This window comes from Vitis riparia, chromosome 4 (assembly GCF_004353265.1).
Source record: "Vitis riparia cultivar Riparia Gloire de Montpellier isolate 1030 chromosome 4, EGFV_Vit.rip_1.0, whole genome shotgun sequence".
Classification (NCBI taxonomy): Eukaryota; Viridiplantae; Streptophyta; class Magnoliopsida; order Vitales; family Vitaceae; genus Vitis; species Vitis riparia.
Genome location: NC_048434.1, coordinates 16,191,796 through 16,204,634, shown reverse-complemented (window position 1 = coordinate 16,204,634; position 12,839 = coordinate 16,191,796). Strand labels below are relative to the sequence as shown.

General features: G+C 33.0%; 1 protein-coding gene across 4 annotated transcripts in view; it reads right to left on the bottom strand.

The window, feature by feature from the left end:
- Positions 1–2,840: 2,840 nt before the first annotated feature.
- LOC117912388 (sterol 3-beta-glucosyltransferase UGT80A2-like) overlaps positions 2,841–12,839 on the bottom strand; it is a 48,559-nt gene continuing 38,560 nt past the window's right edge. For 2 of the 4 annotated variants that reach the window (XM_034826955.1, XM_034826957.1), the window contains 7 exons: positions 7,528–7,664; positions 6,647–6,749; positions 6,448–6,551; positions 5,967–6,053; positions 4,584–4,631; positions 4,345–4,494; positions 2,841–3,234 (listed from right to left, as the gene is read on the bottom strand). In XM_034826955.1, coding sequence (XP_034682846.1) covers positions 3,070–3,234; positions 4,345–4,494; positions 4,584–4,631; positions 5,967–6,053; positions 6,448–6,551; positions 6,647–6,749; positions 7,528–7,664 — 794 coding nt within the window. In that variant the 3' untranslated portion in view covers positions 2,841–3,069. Of the gene's footprint in view, positions 3,235–4,344; positions 4,495–4,583; positions 4,632–5,734; positions 5,851–5,966; positions 6,054–6,447; positions 6,552–6,646; positions 6,750–7,527; positions 7,665–12,839 lie in introns of those variants that run through there. The other 2 variants (XM_034826956.1, XM_034826958.1) reach the window with 2 other exon arrangements.

Below are 12,839 nucleotides of genomic sequence, written 5' to 3'. Positions count from 1 at the left end.
TCCAGTACAACATGATCATACAAAGCATGTCGAGGTGGATAGATTCTTCATTAAGGAAAAGTTGGATGATAAGATTGTGGAATTGCCTAAGATTCGATCAAAAGATCAATTGGCCGATATCCTTACCAAAGCTGTCTCAAGTCAAGTGTTCTCAAAATTTTTAGACAAGTTGGGCATGTGTGACATCTATGCACCAACTTGAGGGGGAGTGTTGAGATATTAGGAATGTTTTCCGTATATCATTCTTTCCTTATATTATTTAGTGTTGAGATATTAGGAATGTTAAAATATTAGGAAAGTTGAGATATTAAGAATATTGAGATATTAGGAAAATTGAGATATTAGGATATTAGTTGTTATTTCCTTATATCATTCTTTCCTTGTATCATTCCTTCCCATTCTTAGAATGGTGATTACCCTTTATATATACTCTGTACATGAACGAATGAAAGAATGAATGGAAAAAACTACAATTTATCAATTTGAAGAATATATATAATATGATTTGTGATATTAAATTTAATTATATCATGTCAGTTGATAAAAAATGTGAATTTTGTAAGTGTACATTCATTATGAAGCTCAATTATTGCAAATGTACTAATTATGTGGTTTAAATATGTTACTATACTAAGTTAATTTACTTACATCTATTGAAAATATACTAATTAATTGTAAAAATGTACTAATTTAAATTCAACGTTATACTAATTTAAAAATGTACTAAGTTAATTTATTTTCAATAGACTATTATTATACTTGAATATCAAAATAAAATTAAATAATTAATTTAAAACTAAATTATTGCAAATATACTAATTATGTGGTTTAAATGCATTTATGATTTTTATTTTAAAATATTGGTACATTTTGAAAGAAAATGTTTTTATTTAAAAATATCAGTATATATTTTGATACAAAATAACTTTTTTTTAAATTTTTGATAATTTTATTTATGATTTTATATTTGTCCTATATTTAATTAGTATACAAAATATAATTAAAATTAACTTATTTATAATAATTTAATTTTTCACCAGTTTTTTACCTATATATCTTCTATGTAACCGATATATTACCGAAATTTCGACGATTTCTTTTTTATCTAGGGAGGATTTGTTTGCTTGTATCGTCAATATACCTATGATTATTAATATATTGTCAATATTTACCGATATTTCTATTAGTCGATATCTTACTTATATATTATATTCACATTTTTCGATGCACAATATATTGTTGATATATCCCAATATTTTCACCCTTAATTATTTCTTTTCTTTTTGGCCATTCTTGTGACAAAAAAGGGGAACTAGTATTTTGAGAAACATATTTTATCATTCCTTGCCACGTATTACTTTTAATGTATGTGTTGTACATCTGCATGTCTATAAATCACAGGAGGTAAATTTTGCGTGAAAAGAGGTTATTGTGAGAGTATGAGAGGCCTCATTGTACTATTTTGCTTTATCACAAAATTGTCATGGGAGATATTGTTGGTATATTAATTTATGTTGGTAATTTTTTTTCATTTCTTACAAGTCCCATGCATCATAATTTTGAGTGTCTTATCAGTTTTCTATCAACTTCCAGTGACTTCCAAGTTGATGATGTTCGAATGTCCAAGTTGGGACATACTATTTGTGTTCTTCAATCCAATCTTTGCATTTTGGGAGTATTTTTCTAAAATTAATATTATAATTATTTTTTGAAATCAATACCCCTAAAGTTATTGGTATAAATACTTAATTTGATTAAGTTAAATATAACACAAGATATTAATCATTCTTTTATCCTTCATACTTTATTTCTGAATCTTTCAAGATCTTCCTTGAAAAAAAATCTTTTCAATGATAAAATCCTAAGAAGTACATTTAAATCAAGTGAAACAATATACCTTTCTTTTAAATTAGTAGATTATTTATACTTAATCAACCAATTACAGTGATTTTTTACATCTACGAAGTTTCTAAAAAATTCAATAGGTGGTTTTTCCACATTATTTATTGTGTTAAGTTGTGCGATTTATTACTTTTATGCATAAAATTATTCAACTATTATTCATCATCGATGTATTCAACAACAAAGTAAATAACTCTGGTTAAAAACTAGTGTTTAGAATTATCTCATTTGAACTACTTGTCCATGTAATTCCATTAATCAAGATAAGAACTTTCAAATTTTAAAATATAATCCAAAAGATAGTTATTTATTTCTCTTAGTTCTTCTAGTGCTAAAATTTTCAAAAAATAAATAAACAAATAAGACTTCTCTCTCAACCTTTTTTTTAGACTATGTTTGGTTAGAAAAAGGAAAATATAAAAGAAAATTATATGGAAAAAAAAAACAATTTTTAAAAATACTTTCCTTTATTTGAATGTCCATGAAAAAAATCAAGAAAAAAAAATTAAACTATAGAGAAACTTTTTTGACTAATTAAAATAAGATGGAAAATATGTTTCCTTAGCATTTTCATTTCTTTTTTTTTTTTTCTTTTTTTTGTGGCATTCAAGCATTAGAAAAAAAATCATCTTCCTCATATTCTTTCTAAGGTAATGTTTGTTTTTTCTTTACTTATTTTAAATGGAACTTAAAACTAAATGATACTTAATAGTATTAGGTTATTTATTTTGTAATATTTTATTTTTATTAAGCATTAAAAATTAAAGAAAAATCAATATATTACTTTTTTTTCATTTAAAAAAAATCAAATATTTTGACTTTTTCTATTCAGCTAAAAATTTATAATAAATTTGAAAAAATAGAAAAACAAATAACCTAAAATTTGAAAACAAATTATTTTCAGCAAAAATTAATAAAATAAACACCATCTAAGGATATAAGGAATCTCATTGCACCATTGTTTTATCTCAGGTTCTCAAACCATGATCACAAAACTTTTGTTCTCCAATGGAGAAAACAAAGCCATTTATGCATAACAAAATTAGTGGAATCCAGGATCACATGCAAAAACTAGGCAATGGTACGGTACAAGATGTGTGGAATATGATTCTTGAACAAAAATATTTATGGTAGAAAATTAAGTTGATGAAACAACAGCTTGAAAGCTCAAAAGCCACGAAAACATTGAGTTATAGAACATAATCCTGATGGAGTAGCCACCTCATTCTCGGGTTTTTCACGAGGAAAATGCTTGTGGAAGGCGTTCACCGCGCCTGTCACCCCATCCTCGTCTTTCATGGCTTCTGCCAATTTAGATGCACGATCTTTCACCTGCATTTCAATCCATAATTAGCTTATATTTTTGCTTAGCAATTATGAGAGAGGTTCAAAAACAATTCTCAAAAGACAGTTTAGAAGAATAGTTCTCAATTGTTTTGAGAAACAAAATTTTGTTTGGAAACTCAAATATCAAAAATAGTTTTTTCAACTTATTCTCTATTAAGGTATTAGACACCCGTGTACAATATAAAAGTTATTCTCTATGTTTTCGATTGTTGTTCAAAAAACAATTGAAAACACCTACACTTGTGTATGATATGTTTCAAAAAATTATTTTCTATAAAAAGTTTATTTACGTATTTTCTGTATTAGAAAACTATTTTGAAAACAGTTTCCAAACAGAGCCTATATTTAGGGCTATCGTCCTCTAACTTCTAGCATCACCGTTATTGAAACACGCTGGGTTCAAATCCTAATAGTTGGAATTTTCAAACAAAGCTTTAGTTAATTAAAGTTATCCTTTCTAAGAGCGGTTATGGACCATACATGAGGACAAAGTTAGTACATAATATACATTGTAGGCCTAGTGTAGCCTCGGACATGAGGTTGCACGTGAGAGGGGGAATTGGAGCATAATATACACTATGAGTCCAATGCAACCTAAGGTATGGGGTGGTGCGAGATTGAGATATTGGAGTACGATATGCATTGTGAGTTAGAGCATAATATACATTACGGATCAAGTGCAGCCTCTGGTGTAGGGCAGTAGGAGAGGGAGGAATGAGGGTACGACAAACGTTGTGGGCTTAGTGTTAGCCCTAATGGCTTAAGCTTAACATGCCACATATAATATATATTGTGGGCTCACATCTTAACAGCTTAAGCTTTATATGCCATGCGCGAGCCCAATCAGACAGGTTAGGTGCTGGACAAGGACAAGGGCAAGGACAAGGAGAAGTACAAATAGTTTGCATGGAGACAAAAAAATTAATAATACCGGCAACAACATGGTTTAAAGCACTAGATGGTCCCTTTCATGCATGTATCAGCATCGTTGTTTCTAGAATATATATGAAACTAGTTGCATAAAAAATAATGCCCTGGTAACTGCTTGGGAATACCCTAAACCCGACATTTACACAATACTGAGATTGAAAATACCTCGGTATCTAGCATGAAGTGTATTGCATCAACCAACTTCTCAAGCCCGAACTCATCAACTGGGATGGGAGCTGGACCTACTCCCCTGGCATGCACCCGCTCTCCCCAGAATGGCTGGTCCCCAAAGAAAGGGACAATGGTTGTTGGACACTACATAGCAAAGAAAAGGCAGAAGCCTCAATAAGCCAATGAACAATCACAAAAATCAAGAATTTAGCAAATGCAGTACTAGTGGGTACCGCAGCTCTAAGACCAGCAGCAGTTGTTCCAGCACCCCCATGATGCACCTGAAATTGTGCAGAAGAAACACCAACTCACAGTTCATACCAGTGGGAAACCACAAAAATTTACCAAGAATGTCTGGAACATGAATCAAAGAACTATGTATTGACAGATGATCAATATCCATACCACATGAACTCCCACACAATCCCATTTTCAATACAGTATAAACATAATACTATATTACCACTTGTAGTCAGACTCAGTTGATTTTGCATATAATTAACACAAACAAGAAGATAATCTGGAAATACTCCTCATACCCAACAAGGATATACAAGTATAATGATCCCAGTTAATTTGATGACTAGATGAAGGAAAGCATATAGATAAAAAAAGAAAAAAAAAAAAGAAACAGTTATTGAAGATTGCCCATGGAAGGAGTCTTTATTACCATAACAAGTAATCTTCAGATCAGCGGATGAAGCAAACTTGCTATTAACTTCAGCTAAAAAAATCATAAAATCATAGTATTCTTATTGCCTATCATCTACTCCTACAAAGTTAAAGTGGCATCAAATGGGTCCAGATGCTTCACTTCAGCAGTAAGGTATGTGATTTTTCCCAACCTAGAGAATTCCACCACACCACTCAATAGACGTATACTTTAGGTGGAATTGAACTTTACCAATACATTAGAAAATCACCAAAGAAAATTCCAAAAAAGGCAAGAAGGGTATCTTTACTGGAATGTAGGGTTTTTAAAATGTAGAAAACAATTTACAATTGATCACTAAAGCATTAGGAATTAACACAGCCAACAAACTTACTAGATGATGTGTCCTCCCTTTCCCCAAACTGGTGCCTGCTTTAATTCCAAATTACTATTCCTTAGTTTCTTTAGGATCTAGATGATGGAAGAAAAAAGTGAGAATTAAATTGGTTTTCGTTGTAAGAAAATATCATTGATCCAGCTGTTCTGTTGCATTCATAGAAAATCTATGGGAAGCTATGGAAGCATTAGGAACTGCTCTCGCAATAAGACTGCACAGATTAACATCTTACTAATAATCATTACTTTTGAGTAATTCAATATTCTACACTCGGATATGTATATATATATATATAGATATAGATATATCTCATGATCTCAACCTCAACTGCTTACTTGGTCACTTGTCAGTGTGGCTAACAGATCTATGAGCCCCAAAAACTTTCATTTGGTTGAATGTTGTGTGAATATGCTTCCTTATCTCTTAGGAAGTGCCTCCTGTTCGCTAGGCACTGCCACGTGCAACAAGGCTTATATAGATGCAGATTAGGCAGAACTGATACAATGGGTCTACATTCATTCTTGTTGATGGGAGTCTTTACAAAAAAACATCCTTAATGCAACTCACCTTAAATATCAAGTCCAACTGTCTTGTTAAGAGAACTCTCCATGCTTTAAAATAGAGTCCAAGAACATTATCAGATATTGGTGTTAGCTGTCAATAAAGCATGGTTTGTGCAGAAGATCAGAAACATGTGGATTGTGCTTCATATATTGACTGGAATTAGTAAAGCAGAGTCAGGATGCCTGGACCAAGCTAGCAGGTTTCTAGGGGGCATTGTTACCAAAGAGTGTCAGCCTTGAGAAAAAGCACATGTTTCCTATCCCTCATCATTACAACATTAGCAACAAGATTTAAAATTAAACAGTTGCCATTAGTGGAATGAAGCAATTGATTTTGCTGTCAAACCTATGGTCATGGTAATCATGATTTATCATATTAATGTAAACATGTCCTGATGTTCACATGGGGAAACACAATATTTCAAATCTAATGCTGAACTATTTCAACTGAACTTAAATCAATCAAGAAGATGTTGAAATTTTACCACAGCACTGCATTGTAAGAATAGCCAATCATGAGGGCAATTGTCCAGTACATATACAAGGCCCTTTAGCTGTTGTTCTGATAAATCCAAGTCTAAACCATCCACTGTCATAACTTAAAATAGTTAGTTCTAAGTAACGGAAGATATTTAGTGCTTTTACAAGATATGAAATGGGTCAAAACTGGAACCACAGACTTACAGTCCCCAAGACCACCCCAGCCTTTGTTAATGATGCCTCTCTGTCCAGTTTTGTGCAGAGCTTGAACAATTACATTCGTCATTTTCTTTGGTTCTGGCAAGGGCTGTTGCAAACTCAGGAGTCAAGATGATGTTTATAAGAAAAAATGCACATGGATAAGTAGCCATAGAGCCAGGGACAACCAAAAATCACATTTTATTTATTTCATTAAGAGTATTACAGGCATAAAAATACTCAGATAATTATTAATCGCATGCAAATAATTTCAACCCATTACGTTTTCTCTGTAAGTAAAGCATAGTACTATGGGTGAAGGGAATAATCACCAATACCAAGTAGTTAGTGGATGATTTACCAGTCTTCATCAATCTTTTAATCACACAAACTTTCATATTCATTATACTAGTTTGGGGGAAGTCATAGGAGACTTCCTTCATCCCACTATCATAGTGAACTACAGCAGATTCACTATACAAGGAACCTTAACAGTTAGGAGTGCCCAATAATTCAGACTGTAATATAGACAAGCACATAATAAGAAATTGTCTATTTCACATAGAAAATATTATATTTATATTTTAATTCTTCAATTCAAGCACCATTACCCATCCCTCAAGTAACAGATGAGAAAGAAGCATAATTTGGTAATTAGGATGAGAAACATGAAACAACCAGCCCAATAAGTAATATTGAAGCTTTTGAAATTTGCCCACAAAATTATACAGATAAAGAATGATCAGAAATTTCCTTCTCTGGAAAACAAATTTTTAAATTAAATATATTTTAGTAGAATTTTTATTTTTTACTTGTATGTGATGCTATTTTTCTAATCAAAATGTTAATATAATATCTAAAAGAAATGGTAGCGAAATGAAACTCACAAGACTACCAAATCCAATATAGATAGGCCTCGGTTTATTGTCAAGGTCAAGCCATTCCACAAGTGACTCTGGGGGTACATAATTTGATGCCAGGTCAAGGAAACAAAACCCAACTACATCAATATTATGTCCCCAATCTGCAAATCAGGTGGAGAAAACTAGACTGATTAGCATAAAATCCTTCAAATGTTTTGGTAGCATCAGCATGCCTGCTACTGAGCAATATATAAAAACGTACATACATAGACACGCACAAACACACATACACATGCACATATGAAGCAACAATGATTTTAAATTATTCTAAATTAAAGTCAGCAATTTGCAGATACACGCAAAAACTGAAGGAAAAATTTTAGGCATAATCAAAGCAACAAATCTGATAAGAAAGTTCAGGCACTGTCCAATTTTCACATGAAGATAGCCCTCATATAAAAGAGAGAAAAACCAAAGCATAAAGAAACAATTTCTTCTGAGCAAGAAAATTTTATTTAAGAATACACCAACCCATTCAACCCTGGATCAGCCAAAATGCTCTCCAACCTAATGTTGACTGATATGTGCTAAAAGAACCTAGAAGAAAGGATAATGTTGAAATTTCAACATTTGGAAATGGACTCCATAAAGTAGTTTATGGCAAGATGCCACCAACATCAATAGCTTTCCCTACCATCCATTTTTAACCATCTGTAAACTAAAGCATGAATTTAATTCCTCTGACAAATAAGAAGCTTAACAGGAAAAAAATATATATATCAACTGCAGCTAGGACCTAAAATATAATATTTGCAAGCCCTTCAAATTCATATAGGCCGTCTGTTCTTCTAATGACAAATTGAACAAAATACCTTCAGCAGACCTAGGATTTCATGTCCTTTCTCACTATTACTTTTCAATGCATGTGCATGCCTGAATTAAATCGAACTGGAATAAATCTTGTAACAGTTAAAATTGAGTGAAAGAGATTATTAAGAACTGAAAGAAGCGATATTCAAAAGTTCAGTTTAACATCAAAGCTCCTTTGGATGCAACAGATGTTCCATTTGTCTCTAGCAGAATGCCTTAGCATTGACAATTAATCACACTTCCCCTCCTATACTATAATTGCACAATATTCCCATCTCTCTTAGATTACTTCTTAACGATCTTTGTTTTTTATTTCCTTCTTGAATCATTCGCCATAAATCTCATCCATAGCAAGGAAAAAATTCTGAAATATCCGTTTCAATGGCCCAATTGCAGATATGAATTTCAATTTCATTACAATTTTTATTGTTTGGCATGGGTTATAAAGAAGGGAATCCCTGTAATGAGATTCTTCATATGGTAGATTTCATTTCCCTGACACCACAGGGTCAAAACTCAAAGACCCCTGTAAACTAGGGAAGCAAAGTCAGAACCATCACCAGCAAACACAGCCCCTGCTTCACCTTCCCACTCTACTCAACAACCTCCAAATCACCTATTCAGTGAACCACAATAGAAGATATTGCAACCAAACTCCACCCCTCAACAAGTTCATAGCTCAGCCATAGGACAGAATCCAACCTCCCACCAACCTGGAGAAATGCCACCTGCAACTACCATACTTGCAACAATGCCTAACAAGAGACTGAATGTTCTATAAGCCAACTTCAAAGGAGAAGATGGTGCTTGTTCATCCTGAAAGGAAAAAAACTTTTCTGATCCTTACAAATTGATAAGACCAAACTCCAAAATAGATACTTACTCCAAAGAGAAAAGAAGTAACGTCAAAGACATCAGTCATGCCACAGATAAGCAATAACTTTGGAAGAAAGAGTTGCAGCAACAACAGTTTGACCACAGTCAGGCCCATAGCAATGAAACATCCAGACAGAAGGCCATAAGGACAGAAAAAACATGAAATAAGAGCTGCATCTGGAAAACACAGTAACTGAACAACGAATAATAACTGCCAAATAGCTTAAATTTTACCAAGTGATTGTAAAAAGTTCTATAAAAAAGGAAAAAAATCTTTAGGAAATTTCACGTTAATCAAGCAAAATCAAAGAGAATCTAGAGGTAGCTAAGATGGTACGGACAACCTTGTTAATTTCACATGGATGATGGAATGACCAAAATATTGCTTTCCAGCAGTTTAGAATCTCAAAATATACTCCTTTGATCCACTGGATTCTGGTGAATTATGTATGATAACAGAGGAGATCTAAAATCTACTCAATAATGCACACCAAATCTTGAAGCTTGACCAGTTTTTGGAAAAATTGCATTTGTCAATCCACGAATTGCATCATCTTTCCAACGGATGGTGTCAATGAAATTCAGTATTATCCCAAAAACGAAAAATGCAACAAGGAACTAGAGGTCAAATGGAGATACAAAACCCAATCTGCTAAGCAGAGAAGGTTCAAAAGAGACGATGGGGATAGTAAAGAAAAATATACTCTTTTAATTGTTAATAAAGTGATGGGGAACAATGTCAGAATTTGAAGACTTAGAAGAGAAAAGGAAAAAAATGGTTCAAATGCCCAAGCCTGAATTTAAGATGCAAATGAGCATTTAAGTTCCTCTTGGGACCTCATGTGATAAATTTAGGTTTTATTATACGATTATTTCAGCAAGGGTAGTTTAGTGATTTAATATTTTTGGCATTGGCTGAACTAGCAGCTTATGGTTGGGTTTGTTTGGAGTGTATTTATTTTATTAGGATTGGTTTTAGTTTGCCTCCTGTTTTTTTGGGTGAAATTTCTGCTTTCTTTTATGTAACTTCTAACTACATTCGGAAAAGGAGTCATATTCCAACTAGGAAAGGGAGTCCTATATTAAGTGTTGCATAATCTTAAATTTTCTAACGCTATACAACCTTCTTGTGTTATAGAATAAGGAGAGAAAACTAAAAGATGACAAGAATAAATAAATTAAAAAAGCAAAAAGAAAAAAACCTTTGGCAATTACATCCAAGGTTTCCCAAGCAATCACACTGGGAAGAAAGGAATCACAATTTACACTCTTAAAAGAAGCATAATTGTAGAAGAGAGATGGAAAGAATACAAGGTAAAAAAAAAATTTCCATAATCATTTTCTATACAGAGACTCACATATATATATATATATATACAAAAAATCCTAGCATTTTAAGAACTTTCATAACTCAATTACAACACATCCCTTCGATCAAGGGATTGTCAAATTCTCTCTACAAAATCACAACTTCCATAATTCCATTCTTCCACACTCCCCCTCAAGTTGGTGAATAAATGTTTTCCATTCCCAGCTTGGATACACTTGTTTGAAACTTTGTACTGCTTAAACCTTTTGTGAGTATATCCACAAGTTAGTGGTGGTCAATAGATACATAAGGAGTACAGATCAATCCACTATCTAGCTTCTCCTTGATAAAATGTCTATCAATTTCTGTATTTAGTTCAATCATGTTGCACTGGATTATGTGCAATACTAATTGCAAATTTATTGTCCTAGTAAAGTCTCATTGGCTCATCCCATTTAATCTTCAAATCCTCTAAAATAATATTCAACCATAGTAACTGACAAACTCCTTAGGTCATTACTCGAAATTCTGCTTCTACACTGAACCTTGCCACCAAACTTTGTTTCTTACTTCTCCATGTCACCAGATTCCCACCAAGAAGGGTGCAATACCAAATAGTTGATCTTCTATCAATCACAGATCCAGCATAATGTGCATCTGTGTATGTTTTAAATACTAGGCTTGAACCTTGTTTAAATAGGATGCCCTTTCTTGAAGACCCCGTAAGGTACTTCAGTACTTAGCTAGCAACTTGCAAATAAACCTCTTTTGGATTGTGCATGAACTAACTAATCACACTCACAGCATATGCTATATCCAGTCTTGTGTGAGAGACATAAATGAATCTTCCTACCAAACATTGATACATCTCTCTATCTCCGTGGTATCTTCCTCAGTCTCTCCAAGCTTATGATTAGGATCTATTGGTGTTCTTACCGATTTACACACCAACTTCCTTGTTTCCTTGAGAAGGTCCGTTACATATTTCTACTGAGAAATAAAAATTTCCTGCTTAGAATGTGCACCCTCAATTCCTATGAAGTATTTCAACCTTCCTAACTCTTTAATCTCAAATTCCTTAGTTAAGCATTATCTCAAAGTCTGCTTCTTTAGTTCATTTCCCGGCATGATGATGTCGTCTACATTTACCAAAAGAGTTGTAACTCCCCTTAAATCTGAATGCTTGATAAACAATGTATGATCTCCCTGACTTTATATCTCATATTTTCCATTACTTTTGCAAACCTTCCAAACCAAACCCTTGGAGACTGTTTCAGCCCGTATAGAGCTTTCTTTGATTTACACACTTTTTTAGTGGTTAGGTCACTTCCAAATCCTGAAGGAATTTTCATATAAATCTCTTCTTCTAGATCTCCATTCAAAAATGTATTTTTGACATCGAACTATTGTAAATCCCAGTTATAATTTGTTGCCAATGATAACAAAATTTTGGCTATGTTCATCTTAGCAACCAGAGCAAATGTCTCTACATAATCCACGTCATATATCTGAGTGGATACTTTAGCTACCAATCTCGCCTTATACCTCTCTAATGTCTCATTTGGTATATACTTAACAGTAGTAGACCCACTTACATCCTACTAGCCTTTTTTCTGCAAACAAATCTACCAACTCCTAAGTTTTATTTTTCTCTAGAGCTTCCATTTCCACATTCATGGCTTGTCTTCAATTTTCATTAGATAAACTCTTGAATAGAGTGGTAGGAATATGAATATTGTTCAAACTTATGAGAAAACTCTTATGGGATGGAGACAATTTTTCGAATGATACAACATGGGAAAGTGGATACAAAAGGTGTTTAGTGCATTCCCTCGTTCCTTTCCTGATGGCAATGAAGAGATTTTGATTTATAGATTTTTCAGACTAAAGTTTTGACTCGGTTTGTGAGGAAAAATGAGAAACTATTACCTCACTTCCAAAAGGTGGTTCAAATTCTTAAACTTATATAAGTGTAGGGATTGCAACTTTCTTCCTTGAGTACACTTTGTTAGTCATTCAATTCTCAGGAGTAGACTCAAGCGGCAATGACATGGGTTCAAAGGAGTAGGGTACAGATGCTAGAACAAACATTGGACCAAAGATCGTAAGAGGGTTAATGAGAAAGAGATCAATGAGATACAAATCCCAATCCTTGTTTTCCTTGATAGAATTCTACCTCTAAAGATAAGGAGCAGGAAAATAGGACTCACTCTCTTTGAAAGTATCGTCTGCTAAGACCAAAAAAAAAAAAATGGATGGTGGATGGTAACACTCATACCCC